Source organism: Apis mellifera, linkage group LG4, assembly GCF_003254395.2.
Source record: "Apis mellifera strain DH4 linkage group LG4, Amel_HAv3.1, whole genome shotgun sequence".
In the NCBI taxonomy this organism is placed as follows: Eukaryota; Metazoa; Arthropoda; class Insecta; order Hymenoptera; family Apidae; genus Apis; species Apis mellifera.
Genome location: NC_037641.1, coordinates 12,394,039 through 12,412,019, shown reverse-complemented (window position 1 = coordinate 12,412,019; position 17,981 = coordinate 12,394,039). Strand labels below are relative to the sequence as shown.

The 17,981-nt window shown below is 38.4% G+C and overlaps 2 protein-coding genes across 5 annotated transcripts; one reads left to right on the top strand and one right to left on the bottom strand.

Moving 5' to 3' along the window:
• Nucleotides 1–159: 159 nt before the first annotated feature.
• LOC726866 lies at nt 160–17,354 on the bottom strand. 4 transcript variants are annotated; one of them, XM_026440243.1, is made up of 5 exons: nt 17,018–17,354; nt 16,849–16,897; nt 2,749–3,017; nt 2,184–2,396; nt 160–2,108 (listed from the first exon to the last, which is right to left on the bottom strand). In XM_026440243.1, exons 3-5 carry the CDS (start codon nt 3,007–3,009, stop codon nt 1,770–1,772), a joined length of 813 nt encoding a protein of 270 aa, XP_026296028.1. In that variant the 5' UTR covers nt 3,010–3,017; nt 16,849–16,897; nt 17,018–17,354; the 3' UTR covers nt 160–1,769. The 4 variants fall into 4 exon arrangements, with proteins under 4 accessions (XP_026296028.1, XP_026296027.1, XP_026296026.1 ...); XM_026440242.1 differs by having other exon boundaries at nt 16,853–16,897; XM_026440241.1 differs by having other exon boundaries at nt 16,853–17,353.
• Melt (melittin) lies at nt 12,944–14,472 on the top strand. The gene is made up of 2 exons (NM_001011607.2): nt 12,944–13,119; nt 14,268–14,472. The coding sequence occupies exons 1-2, from the start codon at nt 13,003–13,005 to the stop codon at nt 14,361–14,363; spliced, it is 213 nt and encodes a 70-aa protein (NP_001011607.1). The 5' UTR covers nt 12,944–13,002; the 3' UTR covers nt 14,364–14,472.
• Nucleotides 17,355–17,981: the final 627 nt, after the last annotated feature.

Below are 17,981 nucleotides of genomic sequence, written 5' to 3'. Positions count from 1 at the left end.
GCTTCTTCGCTTCAAGTTTTTCTTCGGTCGTTTCGTTTTCACGCGTGATTGTCGATTCTTCTCCTTTATTCCTTTCGTTAAAAAAATAACACATTATCTCGAATGAATCTTCCATTCTTTCTATTTCACCGTGTAATCAACGCGTCGAATACGAACATATTTACGTTACGTAAACTTACTTATTTATTATCATTAATTATTACATGCGAAATGATGACCGTAAACTTACATATCAAAATGATTAATCAATGTGGATACATATTATGAAACTTAACTATACAAATATATTTATATCACAGTCGAGACAAAGAAATCAATGTATCGTCGAATCGAAGTTATTTCGTACACGCACAGTCGAGTGTCTGGAGATCAGAAAGGAAAGTGGGTACCTTTAAACGATCTCGAACAAACGAATATTACCGTTTGACACAATTGTCTCTCATCGATCGCTACGCTAAAATCCATAAAACGCTAACTAAACTCTTCGAAATTTGATTATCCTCTTGATATCTCTTACACGATATTAATTATTTCGCGTTTCAACAACGATACAACAACGACGCGTCCTTGGAGCGGAAAATACATCATTTAATCAAGTTTCGACCGCCATTCCATAATAATACACATTATTACATATTTCTTTTCGTACAATTCTTTCATATTCTATTTCGACTCGATGCCAATAACGCTAATGAATGTTAATGCTATTCAGCAATAAAGTTAAAGCGTCGAAAAAAATTGCGTATCGAAGAAATTCGATCAACGTCGAATAACAAAGTAACGTTCTACGTTTTTATTATCGTCACAATGCCTACGTTTAAACTCGCTCCTCTAATTATAGGATAATAAATGGTAGAACCAGTCTTATCGCAGTCGTTATTCGGACAGAATTCACGCGGTACGCAATTCACTTTGGAAACGTGACAAAATTTCGCGTACATAACACGACGATGATATTCAATTCTTGATTCGAAACATGTGACGAAATCGAAGCAGTCACGAGGCGATTAGAGTTTGAAAAATATTTTCAATCTTATGTATCTTTACTCCAAGCCTCACGCTAATACGCATATAGAAATTATTCGAATTTTTCTTGATCTATATATAATTCGGTATTTCAGTAATGATAATGATGATGATGATGATTGAACAATGAATTTTAACCAGTTTAGCGTGTCTGTAGCGATCGAAAGTAGCTAATGATTCCAAACATAAGAACGACGATGTTAAATTACATTGAAATTTGGAAATAATGATCTTGTACCGTTGCACGTTTCCCTGAACAAATATCCTTGTCTATGCCATTATCTACTAATTACGATAGCAATAAAACAAAATTGTAGAATGAACGAAGTTTTTCATTTTCTCGATCCTCGAGAAGATTTACAATCTTTTTTTTTTTTCTTTTTTTTTCTTTTTTCTTTTTTTTTTTTTTAAACTACTACGATTACTTCCTCTCTCAAGAGCAAAAGAGAAAAGGGACGAGAGAAGAGAGTAGGAAGGGCGTCGCATCGAGCGGTTATTACGTCGAAAAATGTAACGCGACAATGGATTTGGCAAATCGTTTGATTTCGCTCGGAAGCACGAAGGAATGGGCGCAATTTTGCGCGCCACGAGTCCCGATTTTTACGGACAAATCTTATCCACGAAGGTATTACAATGAATTTCCCTAGAAGAGCATAAACGCGCAATACGTGATGGATAGGATGATGGACGAGAGCACCGTCAGAGTTTTACGAATCCGAACTCTTGGCCAGCGTCCCGTTATCTCAGAAATTCGCCTCCAATGAGTTTTCGAGCTCGTTCAAAGCCGGAACCAGGGTTTGGAGGGAGAAATATCGCGATCGGTCGGCGGCGTCCACGCTCGTCACGTGTTGAAATTGACAGGGCTGGCTGATGTTACTCTTGGCCGGTAAAACCACTTTCTTCTGTACCGGTTTCTTCTTCTTTTTCCCCGGCACCGAGAGGCTAATGTTCTCGGGGCAGGAGACGAGTCTTTCTATGTGCTGCCAAAGATCGTTCGCGGCTTTTGGATTGTCGAAACTGAGGCCGGCGAGGCGCGTGTGATCCGACGAGAGACACATCGTGTGGAAAGCCGGCCCCGACACCTGAAAACGCAATATTGTAATAATAATTGCAAATTTTTAATCCCGATTATTCCGTTCATTCGTTCGTTCGTTTACCTTGTACGACGACAAATTGTCGATCGTCTCCCTCCAAAGCGTGAAACAGGTGCCACGCTCGGCCAAAAGGATCTGGATCCGTCTCTTGGATCTCGATCGCGTTTCTCCAAGATCCAACACCACTACTGGAATCCCCGTGAATCGAAGCTCCCATCTTTCGGTCTGCGACGCGTTTCCCAGATACAAGTTGGCCAATGACTCGCAAACGAACACCTGTTGTTTTCCGAGGAAACAAAAGAAGAATTTCATCGACGAACTCGATTCACACACACACACACACACACACACACACACACACACACACACACCACACACACACACACACACACACACACACACACACACACACACACACACACACACACACACACACACACACACACACACACACACACACACACACACACACACACACACACACACACACACAGAGAGAGAGAGAGAGAGAGAGAGAGAGAGAGAGAGAGAGAGAGAGAGAGAGAGAGAGAGAGAGAGAGAGAGAGAGAGAGAGAGAGAGAGAGAGAGAGAGAGAGAGAGAGAGTTTTGAAGAAGGGAAAAGCTTTACCTGGGATTTCAAGCCCCGGAAAAACGTTTCGAGTTGCTCTCGCTCGATCTGATTAACCGGTTCGAGGCGAGACTCGTCGCTGTTCTCGGAGCTATCGCTACCCTCGTAGCTGGACGTGGCCGAGGTGTCCGCCTCGCCCGTCGACGATAATCGCCTCCTTGCCGCCCCGCTGTATTCGCTGTAATAGGAGGAACTGTGCAGCGACAGGTTTGACTGCAACGCGGGACAGGACGATGCGTATACCGGCGGTGGGGCGTTCATCTCTTGTCCTGAAAACGAGACAAACGCGTTAAAATTACGAATCGGGACTCCTCTCACCGCGAGAGAGAGAGAGACATCGTTTCCAATCGGCTTTCCAACGAAACGAACGTTTCGATCCATTCATTCTCTTTTCCATTCGTTTTTAAAGCAATTACTCGTCTTTCTACGGAAATTCTTAACCTTTCCTTCTTTTCGAAAGAAGGAACGAAGATCGAAAATTTTCCTCTCGTTATTCCCACTCATCTCCGTCCACGCGAGATCAAATTCCTTTGCGATCCGATTCCAGAAAGAAAAAAAAAATGGGTCGAGCACCGGTCGAATATGATGACGCAAGGGACACCGTCAACGTGGATAAAGCTAATCAGCCAATAGCGTTTTAGCAACGACCCACTTGATCATGGCGAGAAAAGTCCCACTCCCGTTCGACCTTAATTCGATCACAGCGACGCCTTTAAGCGAGTTAGTCGGCTGACTAATCACCGACGGTCGCCTATACGGGTTGTTGCATCGTCACGTGATGCTTCGATTCCATTGTTATCGAAGAATTTCGGCCTCGTCTTGTACTTGATCGACGCTTGTACGCTTTCATCACCTCTCCATCCCGTATTCCATATTCTTCAACCAGCGCGACGAAGAGAAAGAGAATTTCTCCGTCCGTTTCCGTACGATCCAATGACAACAAAGGGAATTCTTTGCACACGCCCGTATCGATGTGTAACGATATACTTTAGTTGGGCGAAGGATCGGAAAACGAGTGGAGTAGATGGCGGTGCGCAAAACGCACACCGGAAGCGCATTGTCCACGTTATCTGGTATAACGTTATACTTACTACACTCGGCTGCGAGGATTGCACCATTGTTTCGGCCCGATAAGAAACTCGAGATTGTTTACCCCGTAGATCGACCGTCGATAAATATGGTGGCGGACCGCGTTCGTCTCGCGTTCTCACGCGATGATCGATTGTTCCTTACCGTGGGTTTTTCTAAGCGTGGGTAAATTCGTCTCGAGAACGAAACGCTCCTTGAAACGAGGCGAAACGAGGCGAAGCGTAATTTAGTGTAACGATCGTGCTTCGCGACAAAGACCTTGGACGCGATGTCGTTCTCTGCTCGTTTTTTGTAGCTGCTTTTTCGCCGCTATAATCTCTTCTTTTGTACGTCGATCGTGACGTTTTGCGAGTCTGAATTTTTTACCGTAGAGCACTCTTGCGGGAAATTTGATGGATTATTTCTCGCTACCGAATCGACATTCGAATTCGTTCTTTGATACGTTGCTCGGTCGGTCAAATCGGGCAGGAATTATTTTTCGAGAGCGACGAGATAGGGACCCGGACTAAGATAAATTGATAAAACGTGGCATAGATTCTTTGATAGACATTCTATCATGGATCGAAATTTTTCTATTGTCTCTAACGTAACATAAATGTAATGTACGTTATAGATATATCTCGTTCATTGATTTCTTCGTTTATTCTCATCTTTATTTGTGATCGGAATCGCATACCGATTCCATTCAATGTACGTTACAACGCATGAACATTGCCGACATTCGTACGATGACATCATTCCCATTGCTACTTTCCAACTGTCACACTTAACATCGGATCTCTCTCACGGAACCCTTTCTTTCTCCATTCTCCGCTATCTCCTCGCCACCATTTCGGCTTGAATGCTTCTTCTTCGACAGATGTTCGACATTGCAAATAGAAACGCGAATATTATTAAACGGAAATATTATATTAATTATCGACGTAGAACCAATTATATTATTGTCCGTTATATCACATACGCGATGGAATAATTCTGTCGGTAAAAACGAATACGAAAATTGGTGTATAAAGAATATCTTATCGATCGAGGCTTATTTATTGGGTTACAAGCAACTTAAGATAGACGAGGCGAGGCGAATATATAAAATACGAGCTTCACAACAAATTTCAATCGCTTTTAATTCAATAAATAAGTTTTAATTAATTTTTTGCATATCAACTCTCGTGTTTGTTTGAACTTTAGAAACCAAACCTTGTTGTACCAAGCACAATATATTTTCTCGTTTCACGAATTTATTTTTTCGACAAAGCTTCCAATTTATTCATTTCGTCTGCATTCAATCGATGGAATTTATTAAATACTCGAGAAGAAATATCGATCCATTCGCTCGCGCGAAATACTTTTTTTCCAACATCCATAATCGACGCGGACTGCGCGATGATGGCAGACGACGGAAGAAACGTCGCGGTCAAGTAACCGGTCACGAGTATCGTAATTATTACGGACAACCATAACAAGGCATGCCGTCATCTCCATCAACGACGTTCTCCGCCAGTGAAATTGAAAAGATCTTCTTGTCGTGTCTTACCCACTGTTTCGTTATTTGAAGATTCGATAATCTTCGCGAATCTCGTTGTATATAATTCGAAAATTACGTTAGATTTTCTTGCACGATCGAATAAAATCATGGAAATGGAAATTTTCTAGTAAATGATATTGATATACAGATTTTAATTTTGAGAAAATATATAAAAAAAAAAAAAAAAATTGGAAAATAATGCAATTTTTCATTGTTGATTAATTTGATATTAAATTTTTAATATTTTATTTTAAGATTTTTATATTTAATATATCGCAATAGATTTTTCGTAGCAAAAATATTCTATTTGTTATATTAAATTTTCTGTCACGATATATTCTTGAATATTAATAGTAAAAAAAAAAAATCAACATTAAATAATGATACGTATTAGACTCTTATGAATTACTCTATAATTACACTCAATTCATTCTCGCAGATGTCACTAAAACGAATGATAGAGCGGCATGTTCGATAACAATTGAAAACACGACACCGATTATTTTTATCTTGTAAAAATATAACCGAAACATCTCACCTCCCTCGCTTTTAACCTCATTTTTCTCTACCAGTTTTGAAAAAAAAAATCGATGGATAATAAATAGTTCTAGTATTTTATCTAAATCGAGCTAGATGCAGATGTACGATATCGTTGAACAACGTGTGTGCGTGTAATTCGGCATATATTGCATAACTGCAGACAATGTCCGTTAACGGATATAATGGATGCGTCCGATAACGCGCAGAGTTCGTTACGCGTCGTTCAATATGCATCGCGTTTAAAACGCCACATGCAGATATGCATGTACGCTTATTATGTACATCTCTTCCGATACGATTCGCGAATGCGAAAGGACGGACGTTCCACTACACGTTGAAGCGAGAGTGAAACGTCACCATTCGATTATCGACATTTCAACTTTATCGGTTTAACGGAAAAAGTCAACTATTCCATATAAAGAGACCTATATCCGCAGCACATGTGTATTTATTTATTATATACTATTTCGTATCGATTACCAGAGCAGTGAAAATATAATCGTGGCACATGAGTTTACTCTTCGTAGTTTGCTGACAATAAAAGTAGTTTACGTGCGCATGCGTGGTATGTAAGTTAAGTATGCATCGCGAATATAGACGGCTCTGCGTTCGCGCATTATCCAAAGGTTTTTCATCGTGCTAGCAACGAAGGAATTTTGATAGTTCAAAATAATTTTCGACGAAAAAGATATATTTATTTATTTATTTATTTATTTATTTATTTATTTATTTAAGGAAATGAAGAAAAGATGCTAGTTACGAGAGGAAATAAAACGTTATCGAGAATCAAATGATACAATATCTCGAGTCTGCGATTCGCGAGAATCATTCTCTCAGTGTGCAAAGAAGATAAGAGCAACGACTATCTCGTAGAATGCGCGAGATATCAATTTAGAGCTGATGATTTGTTTCCGCCTACGTAGTCGTCTCTTAGTCATCGAGTCCCCTCGTTGAATATTAACCGTGCGATAAAATACGTCTTTGAAAACGTACCGCCAATTACGAGTATCTTTTTTCTTCTTCTCCCGATTCTTCCAATTTTTTTTTTTTTCTTTTGGAGACAAAAAGGAGGAAACAACGCCGGCGCTAATAATCGTAATAAGGAAAATATTTGATTAAATATTGATCAGAATCATCTTCGAACCACGCGTTAACGATCTATTGAAAAAACATGATAGATTGCGAGCGTTTAATTCTCGTCACGTGTTTGCACGATGTTACTCACACAATTAGTCATCAGTTATTGATACACGTGGAAAAAATTCTCCTCCTCAAATATGCATATATATCGATAATAAATCGATATATACGGAAAAAGTAGGAAGAGCGATGTTAAAAAAAAAAAAAAAATGAATGACGTTGTTAATTTGCGCAACACAGTGTCAAATGATTATTCATATTTTTTCTTTTCTAGTCTAGTCAATAATTCTCGCGCAAAAAAAAAAAAAAAAAAAAGAATCTAGCTTCCACGCGGAAATTAAAAGTAAAACGTGTTTTATTACGAAAGAGGCAAAGAGATCGTTACGTAAAAACGAACAAAATACGAGTAGGTAATTATTATAATTTTTCTCATGGAAAAAGATTCGCAAGGAATATTTCCACGAAGATATATCTATTTTGAAAAACTCGTAGCTGCATTGCGTCACGTGTTACAGTCATCGTAAGAGCAGATTTATTATCTCGCGTCACGGTTGCTACGTTTCAAATAATTCGCCCGATTTTATTTTATCGGAGATAGTGGAAAGAAAATTGTTGAAGTTTTCACAGTAGAAATGGCGACAGTTCCGGCGCGAAGGATGGATCGATGAAACAGGACGCTAGAACAGGTTATCCTGGCAGGGATAGGGGAGGGGGGAAAGGAGCCTCGATTCCGAAGCTGCCTCACGGAATGACGTCATCCTCCGCCATACATCAGTTTATCGCCAACGACTCTCTGGCTTCTCCCGAGACGATTTTATCGTCTGTGTAACGAAATTACCCAGCTCGCGAAAATATTTGCACGCTTTTTCATTTTTTTGACGGGACGTTAACCAACAATTTTTTTTTTCATTCTCGATGAAATTTTGTCGATCAACGATTTTGCCTTTTCGCCAAGATGATTCTTCACCATTTAACAAAATTATTCGCGATTCTTTTTTTATTTTTTGATGAAAAAATTATTAACGAGCAATTTTTTTATCTCTTCTGAAATTTTGTTAGCATATAAAATACGAAAAAAATTTCTTTTTGTACCAAAACATCATTTCAAGGAAGTGAAATCAACGTTCAATTTCATGAAGTAATTTTCGTTTTTTAAATATAATTTTGTAACGGTGTGAGAAAATATATTGAAAAAAAAAAAAATGAAATTTTAATTTTATGCTTTAAAACGAGTCGACGAATATAATTCTAAATATCTAACATATTGTGCTCTGTATACAAATTTTTATTTCCTCGTGAGATAGCGTTCAATATACTTTCGCGAGCCACAATATATTGCACTGAATTATCCTTCTTTCGATACTTGCGAATATATTAGATACTTGTTATTGAATATTAAACATCGAACTGCTTTCTCTCTCCTCTTTCTCTCTCTCTCTCTCTCTCGCTCGCTCAACGCCATTTAACGGGACTGCTTTTCGCTCTGTCGACTCGTTGTTTCATCCGGTGCAACAAAAGCACAGGGATGAGAAAGTCGAGGCAGTTCCTTCTTTCACGTTCGAATATTTTCTGCGATCATCGTGCGCGATTTCGAATAATCAGGAAACGGGCGCGATCGGGCGTACGAGGAACGAAACGTTTCCAACGAAATTATTCTATAATCCGATGCTAAACAAAGACGCGAAACGAAGACGCGACGAAAAACATTTTCGTCCGGACGAATGTCAAGTTGGTCGTTAGTCGGGTCACGTTCGTGGAACGTGCGTTATCGTCCTCGAAAAATAATAACGCGCTCTTCAGGGCCAACAGTTTACCTTCTATACACCAGTCCACTTATTATTACCATTCCACGAACGAAATTCCCTGAATATCTTTATCTTGTATCTGCTCGCATAGAAAATTTCCGCAATAATTTCGTTTGATTAAAATTTTTATTGAAACACGGGAAACCGCAGGATTCTCCCAACAAGATAAACATCTTTTTTTCCCCCTTGTTAATACCTGCCTTTTTATACCGCCACTTGAACAACGTCGAATCCGCTACTTTTCCCCTAATAAAGCGAAGGCGAAGTGGCGCAAAGAGGTTAATTAAAGGATACCTGTACGAAATCATTGTCAATCTCGACTCGGGGAAAATTCAATTCTGCCGTAGGAGCGCGAACGTAGGGAATCGCGAGTCTATGGAACAAAGGGATCGTGGCAAAGTTTGTCGAGTTTGCCGGTTTCAAAAGATTAACGTAAAGTAACGAATGCGAGTAAATATCGCAATGACGCGAACGAGCGAAGAGCACTAAGGCCGGCTAACCGGATATGAAACAGACTCCCAAGGGTTAAGAGGCATTAAGGGACTGACAGAGGCGACCGTTAATGATTCATTAACTCGCGCGCCATGATCACGGTTGACGACGGTTAAACCGGCCATTGTAGTTCACGTGGACATCGCATCAGCGAGCCCGAGTTTAACGGCATTCCGGGACGGTTAAGTGGCGTGTGGAAATTGATCTCGCGGTTCGATCGTAATAGATAACGAGCCCGAGTGTTTACTTTTTAAAAACAGAGCCAACCGAAACAAACGACCTACAAATTGCACATTCGACCTTCTTCCAACCTGCCTTTCTGCCTCGAACGAGTTTTCAGGACACGCGAAATTTATACCATACATTATTCTATTTATTCTATTTATATTATTATTTATTTTTATTTTATGAAAAAAAAAAAGAAACGATTATCATTACGGATAATCTTTCGCCGTCTTCTTTCTATCGTTTAAATCAAAAATTCTACAGCATCAAGCAGAAATGCCTGACTAATTATAATTATTCGAATAAAATATTTATAATAATTATTAATCCCTCTTTTTTTTCCACTCCCTTTTCGAATATTAAGATAAGAAAAGCTTTCGAATTTTTTAAGAATCCTTTCTTTCTATCGATTTATTTTAAACGTGAAACAATCGCAAAAAAATTTCCATAGCCAATCAGAACGTTATTCGAATAAATATTTGTAATAATTATTAATTTCTCTTTTTTTTTGCCTCACTCCCTCTTCTTTCCAAACACTAAGATAAGAAGCTTCCGAGTTTCTCAAGAATCGTAGTTTCCTGTGCTCGAGTGAAAGAGAAAACGAAGCTCCACACAAACAAGCCGGCGAAGTGACTACCGAGGACAATGTACACGTACTTGGCTCTTTCCGTTTCATCGTCTCCGTTTCGACGGGAAAAGACAATTTTTTTTTTTTTTTCATTCTTTCTTTCTTTCCACCCTTCCTTCATCCATAATAACTCGTCCCCGTCGATGGTTAAACAATGGAAAAGAGGAGGGAAACGAAGGAGCAGGAAATATCGCAACGAAAATCTAACAATAGGCGAGATATTTTCGAGCAGGAAAGGATAAATTGTTATTTCTACTTTTTCGCAAGTTTCTTCTTGAATTTCACCTGTCGGATATAAAAATGTGGAGCATCGGTTGTGGAGTGGAAGCAGACCTGTTTTCAACCGTGTAAAACTCTGTAGCGTAAAATGCTGCGAGACAAGTTGACGAGGGTGGGGAAAAAAAAAGGAACAAAGAAAGAGAAGAAGAAGAAGAAGAAGAGAATTCGAACCGTGATATTCCCTTCCGCGACGTTCCACAACGTTCCTCTTATCTTTTTCCAACGCGTTTTAGACCAACCACGTCCCATTGAAATCGATATTCATTAATTTTCTCAGCGCTGACGAGAGTGGAAGAGGAGATCGTTGGAAACCGGTTTAATTTCGCACCGATTAGCTTCGACGACGTACAATCTATCTATTAATGGTATCCTGCTTTTGGAGGACAACAGCCGTTGTGTAGAAAAAAGGATCAAGTTGAAAGGAGAGGAAAAAGGAGGAAAGAGAAGAGAAGGGAGAGCGGTGAAAGAGGGACAAAGTAATGGGAAAAATGTATTCTCGCACGGATCTCGTTCCTCGCACGACCTCCTTCTTTCCTTTGCATCCTCTTCCCGAGTGGAAAAATATGAACAACTCTTCTTCCCCGTGGCGTGCCGTTTCTAACGATCGTCGCTGCAATTCGACTCGACTATTATAAACAGGAAGATCGAAACAATGAATCATTCCGTTTCCTACCGGTGGAATGTTGATAACGTTGATGGGCCGCGATTAATAGAAGATGCGCAACTACAATCGACGAGTTATTACATACGTTTTCATATCAATTTTCATCCAGGTTGCAATGCGACGAAAACATTCACGAATGCAACGAAATTTTACCGCGATTCCAGTAATTGCACAATTAACCAACTCGGATTATCCCACACGAGTTTTCCAAACTTTTCATCCATCTTTTTTTTTTTTTTAAATTCTGAACGAAATTTCTATTTTCGAAAAAAAGATTCCTTTTCGAAAGGGGGTAAAATAAGAAAGGATGGAATAAATAAATAAAGAGAGAGAGAGAAACTAAAGCGCTTTAGAATTAGAAAACGCGATGAAAATTCCACGGACCAAAAATCTGCGTGTCTTTTGTATCGCGGCCGAGACGAGAGAGATTCCTGCCGGTTCAGGAACAGTCGGGGGCTAACAGAAAAGAGTTAACAGAGAGAAAGAGAAACCAAGTGTCGAGAGAAAGGTGAGGAACGAGGGACTAAGGAGACCGGACGATAGGTCGATGAACCGGTCAGCCCTGGGCCTCACGGCCTTTTTCTCCTCTCTTTTCTCCTTTTCTTCCTCCTCCTCCTCTTCTTTCTTTCCTTCCTTCTTTTTTTTTTTCTCTACCATCCACTTCTCGTTCTGCGCGTAACACACGAACGCGCACGCTGCATTCTACTACCTCGCGGTCGATAAAAAGGTACGGCGCCCGGTTGGAAATCGCGAAACGAAACAGAATCGAAAAATCGATGCGTCGAGAAACGTCGCGATAAACGTTTTTAAACAAAGCGTCTCTCTCTCTCTCTCTCTCTCTCTCTCTCTCTCGCTCGCTCGCTCGTTGCGGATCGAAGGCAAAACGGGGCAAAATCGATTTCTCCCCGCTCGTAACTTTCAATGTGTCGTGGGTGGAACTGGTTCGAACGCAGCTTCGCGGACGGATATCCGGGGAATCGCGCGCGGTCCTTACTCTCACCGCTAGTTCCAGATTCTCTCGATTTCACCGACGGCGCGGGATTCGTAGCGCTGGCGGCCGTCAACCAGCGGCCGCCATGTTACGTGCATACACGTGCACAACACGTGTAAGTAAGCGTTCTTCTCGCGCGCGTATATGCACTTCGCTTGTCTGGGCCAGAGTTGGCCATTTTTACAACTCCGTTTGATGGATGATTAAACCGGTCTAAAAATCTCGGATAAAGTATATTTGATAGGTGTGTAATTACTTATTAAAAAAAAAAAAAAAAAAAAACGCTCGAATAAGATTTATCCGTAGCTGTTACCAATCGATCCCGCTTTATTATTATTATTATTATTATTATGCTTTTAACGATAAATTATCGAACTAACTCGTGGAAGTAATTTTACTCGTAATTTCAACTTGAATTGAATTTTTCTCGAAGGAAAATTCTCGAATTGCCTCTTTCCCACTTTCAATAAAAATTATTTGGAATTGTAATTGTTCGCAATATATAGAGTATTTTCAATTAAATTTAAAATTTTTCGTATTTAAGATTGATTTTGCAAAATGATGAAATCAAAAATATATATATATATATATAACGCACAGAAAAATTTCATAATTTTCGCGAAAAAATTTTTTCAACTTATTATTTATCTATGTCGAAATCTTTATTCACAATTTGCACAATCTTAACCGTTTTTTTTTAACGCCTGATGCTTCGACGGAAATTGTAAAAAAAAAAGAATAATACCTGCTCGCCGATAATTTTAACGATTTTCGTCCGGTATAAATAACGGAGCAACGAGTGGTTCCTTCAAGCCATCGCAACGACCAGCGAATTAACAGAATTAACAGGAAGGAAGGAAGGAAGCGATCGGAGAAATCATGAAATTCTTAGTCAACGTTGCCCTTGTTTTTATGGTCGTGTACATTTCTTACATCTATGCGGCCCCTGAACCGGAACCGGCACCAGAGCCAGAGGCGGAGGCAGACGCGGAGGCAGTAAGTCAAAAAAGATTTCTATTTCCCCTTCTTTGCCATTCTTCTTCTTCTTCATCGCTAGTAATTTAATAATTTAAATCGACGATTTATGTTAATAATTTTGAAAAAAAAAAAAGAAAACCATATATTTAATCCAAACTGAAGTTAAAACTTGGCCCCAATTTTTTAATTTTTGATGATTTATGTTAATAATTTTGAAAAAAAAAATAAAATTATATATTTAATCATCATATTCAAACTGAAATTGAAATTTGGCCTCAATTTTTTAATTTTTGATGATTTATGTTAATAATTTTGAAAAAAAAGAAAACCATATATTTAATGATCCAAACTAAAATTAAACTGGGCCCCAATTTTTTAATTTTTGACGATTTATGTTAATAATTTTGAAAAAAAGAAAACCATATATTTAATGATCCAAATTGAAATTAAATTTGGCCCCAATTTTTTAATGATAATTTTTTTGATGATTTATGTTAATAATAATTTTGAAAAAAAAAAAAAACCATATATTTAATGATCCAAACTGAAATTAAAACTTGGCCTTTTATGTTAATAATAATTTTGAAAAAAAAAAAAAAAAGAAAACCATATATTTAATGATCCAAATTGAAATTAAAACTTGGCCTCAATTTTTTAATTTTTGATAATTTATGTTAATAATTTTGAAAAAAAAAAAAAAAGAAAACCATATATTTAATGATCCAAATTGAAATTAAATTTGGCTCCAATTTTTTAATTTTTGATGATTTATGTTAATAATTTTGAAAAAAAAGAAAACCATGTATTTAATCATCATATCCAAATTAAAATTAAACTTAGTCTCAATTTTTTAATTTTTGATGATTTATGTTAATAATTTTGAAAAAAAAAGAAAATCATATATTTAATGATCATATCTAAACTGAAATTAAACTTGGCTCCAATTTTTTAATTTTTGATGATTTATGTTAATAATTTTGAAAAAAAAAAAAAAGAAAACCATATATTTAATGATCCAAACTGAAGTTAAACTTGGCCCCAATTTTTTAATTTTTGATGATTTAATAATTTTGAAAAAAAAAAAAGAAAACCATATATTTAATCATCATATCCAAACTGAAATTAAACTTGGCCCAAATTTGATCGATTTTATATCTTTTCTTCAGGATCCGGAAGCGGGAATTGGAGCAGTTCTGAAGGTATTAACCACAGGATTGCCCGCCCTCATAAGTTGGATTAAACGTAAGAGGCAACAGGGTTAGTCGGATCCATCGATGCCGATTTATCGATCTATCGAATCGTCGAAAAATCTTATTGCAACTTGAAGTAAACATGTATACATGCTGATAATATAAATTTTCTCATTCATTCAAATCTCATTCAATTTATTCAATGTTTTATATCTTAACTATTTGTACAGATCCTCCCTCTCCCCTCCTTGCCTCCTCTCGAATTATTTGCACACCATCGAATTCAAATTGGATCGATATTAAATTATAGTATTACTTTTATCGTTAGCTGGGCTTAATCCATTGCGATTACCGACAGAGGGGAAAACAGTTTCTAGAAAACAATTTTGAGAATCGGAGAAATAAAATTTCATTTCTCATTGGAACGATTAATTTCACATCTAAATTTTCAATAGCACTTTCAACTTTCCAATCAAATCATAAATTTCCATTTGACAATTTTATTGGATCATTTTTCAAATTTAAAAATTCGATTCTTAAGCCAGGCGTGACGTATAACTTCGAGAGGTGAAAGATGGATTGTATTAATAACAAGAGGCAAAGAGTTTCAGGAGAGGGTTGAACTTGATCGGTTTTGGAACGTGTGTAAAAGGGCAATATCTATCAAATACTAATAATACATCGTCTATCGAGCCCAATCTTATCGTCTTAGCTTGTGTATTCGTGTCGTATTAACGGTAAACGAGCCACCTCTAACAACGAGTTTCGTTCATGTTAAGTAAGTAGATCTAGATCGAAAGTTATCGTTGGCCGCATTCGAACGCGACGACGAAGCACAATTTACTTGAGCTGACTGATAAAATTATTCCCCCGCCCTTGCATAGCTCCACTAGTGAATTTCATTGTTGAAAAACGCGAAACTTTGAAAAATGTGCGTATAACGTATACAAGGAAATATAATAAATTTAAATTTATGCAAGGATAAACGTTTCATATTTTTTTTCTGTCTTCTTCTTTTCCAAAAATTGTTCGAAGCAAAACACGCATCGAAAGAAAAGGAAACGAAAAAGGAAGAAGCGACGTGGGAGAATAGATATTCACTTTATTGCAAAATGAAATTACGATACAACGTTTAAAAAAAAAAAAAAAAACGATCGGAATCGTGTCTACGCAGCGTGTATATGACATACTGATCCAATTTTTTCACGTATTCATTATTTAATACTCGATTCGATTAGTTTGATGAGCTCGCAGTTCTGCGTTCCTTCCCCCGTCGTACCAATTAAACCGTCCATCCTTCATTTGGAAACGGCTGTCCTTCAAATTCTTCATTTATTTAAAAGTTTTTGTCCAGAACAATTATCCTTCCACATCCTAGCCTAGATTCAATAGTTACAAAGTTCAAGTCAAGTTTTCACGGTGCGAAGATATATATCCAAGCGTACGAATTGAATAATTGCGCGAAAATGAATAATTGTAACGTTGCGCGCAGACACTGATCGATTCTGAATGCAGCATAACGCTAAAATTCGAGAAGGAGAAAGAACGCCGCGTGGTTCAACAAGGAGAATACGGAGTCGCCGAATTTCCTCTATTTCCCGCGCCCCGATTTCCGATACCGGGGCTCTTTCTTCATCGAGTGGAGAAAAGAAATCGTCTTAACAACAAGGACCGATCATACGATCGTATGAATTTCTTATGCCAAGTTTTCAACTGAAATGTCTCATGAAATACTACATATTTTCGCGCATCAACCTCTACCTGCTTTTACGGAATTGCAAGAAGCAAGAAAAAAAACAATAGAGAATACCGTAATACCATTTACGACTCCTGCGCGCAACGCAAGGACGATGCACGATTAACGAAACGCTTCGTTGTTATCCTCGTTAGTGGAAACTAACTAAGCGGAGAGACAGATTCGCGTACGAGCCCTAACGAGCTCAACGTAGCGGAAATCTTCGATTTTGGGATGAGCTGTTTGTAAACGTGCAGAAGGGAAAACCGGCAAAAGGCTGTAACTAATTCGAAGCATAACAGAGTGCGCACAGGTGGCTATGTGCAGCGTCCGGACGATCGAACCAGCGCTAGTGGCCGGAACGTCAACGTTTTTTTTTTATTTTTAAATTTTCAAGCAGTTGAAGAAGAATGATTGTTGCCGTAAATAGCGGAGATGTATCGCAATCACAGTTGCAATGTAAACGTTTTCGTACGAAATAAATGAATCGTTACGTGTAAACGAGGAATGAATTGGAAGCAAATTCGATTTATTGAAAGTCATAATAATCGAATATTTTATCAAGCGAAATTCGAACGCGATTTTTCACTTAATCGATTCGAAACAAATAACGATATTCACATTCTTGCAATGGTTTCGACGTACGATAGATGTATCTATGATACATCGCGAATTTCAACTCCCACTTTCGTGCACAACTCTGTGCATTTCTCAAGGTTACTCGTCCTCCACGTAAGAAGTTTTATTCGAAACGTTCACCAAACTTCCCGCCAAACGGCAACAAGTTATGTTTATCGAACAAAATCAGATGCGTATACGTACTTACGTTACGTACGATAATCGACGAAAATCTCGAAATCCTGTCTCACGTCTGGGAAGGAAGATGTAAAAATTCAGATGCGTTGATCGTACATGACGACGATGGAGTGATAATTGCTCGATAGATCGATCGACGCGTCGAATAATCCACCGATGAATAAACAAAATTTACCAAGTTTTGTTAATTATTCGCGAAAGGATGGAAAAATTCACGTTCGTGAATTGAAGCTTGCGTTTGATATATCCCGTCTCCTCCTTTTCTTCTCCTCTGTTTCGATTTGCAACGCGTGAAGAGGGAAAACGGAACACGTTATGGCGCGAAAAAAATGTGATGGTAATAGCGTTAGAATAGAGAGATAACGAGAAACGTGGAACGAAAGCGAACGAGAAACGTGTCGAAACGACGCTCGCGAACGATGACGGTAGACTGAAGTTCCTCGAGAGTTGTGGGGACGGGTGGCGCAGTTCCAACGAATCGAGTTGCTCGGCCGCGCGCGTTCCTGCCGCGAGAGCAACGCCACAATTACCGACGAACCCAGCGAGGAGGCGCGGCAAGCGCATCAGTTACGAGCACGCCCGAATATCGTACGCGCAATCGCGTTTCACCTCTTCTCTATCATATTCTCTCCTTCTCGCTTCCTTCTCGCTTCATTCGTTTCGTTTTAATCGTCTCCCGTCGATGCACCGATCTTCCATTATTCACGCGTTGTAAATGCATTTTTCGCAATTGTAACAACGAGCAATGGAAAAACAACGCGTTTCTCTTCTCTTCTAATTTTTCCATACATCGTGAAAAAATTAATTATTTACGTACAAGCATTTTTAATTTCGAGAGTATGTGCAATTAATTGGAAAATGTGTCACGTGGAGAAGTAACGATAAGAATTAACGATCGAAAAAATTTATATTGGAAAGCTCGAAAAAGAAAAAAAAAAAAAAGAAAGAAAAAAGGATTAGAAACGTGTCGAATGCAGTTCTCGAGTTCATTGCTCTTGTATGGCTCTTATGGCCGTTCGTTAAACAACTAATTAACCATTTTTGCATCCATTCTTGATAAACTTTCAATTTACAATTAATTTCACTTTCAACGCAAAGTGCAATGTCTTTATTTCATATTCATATTCGTACGTATCTAT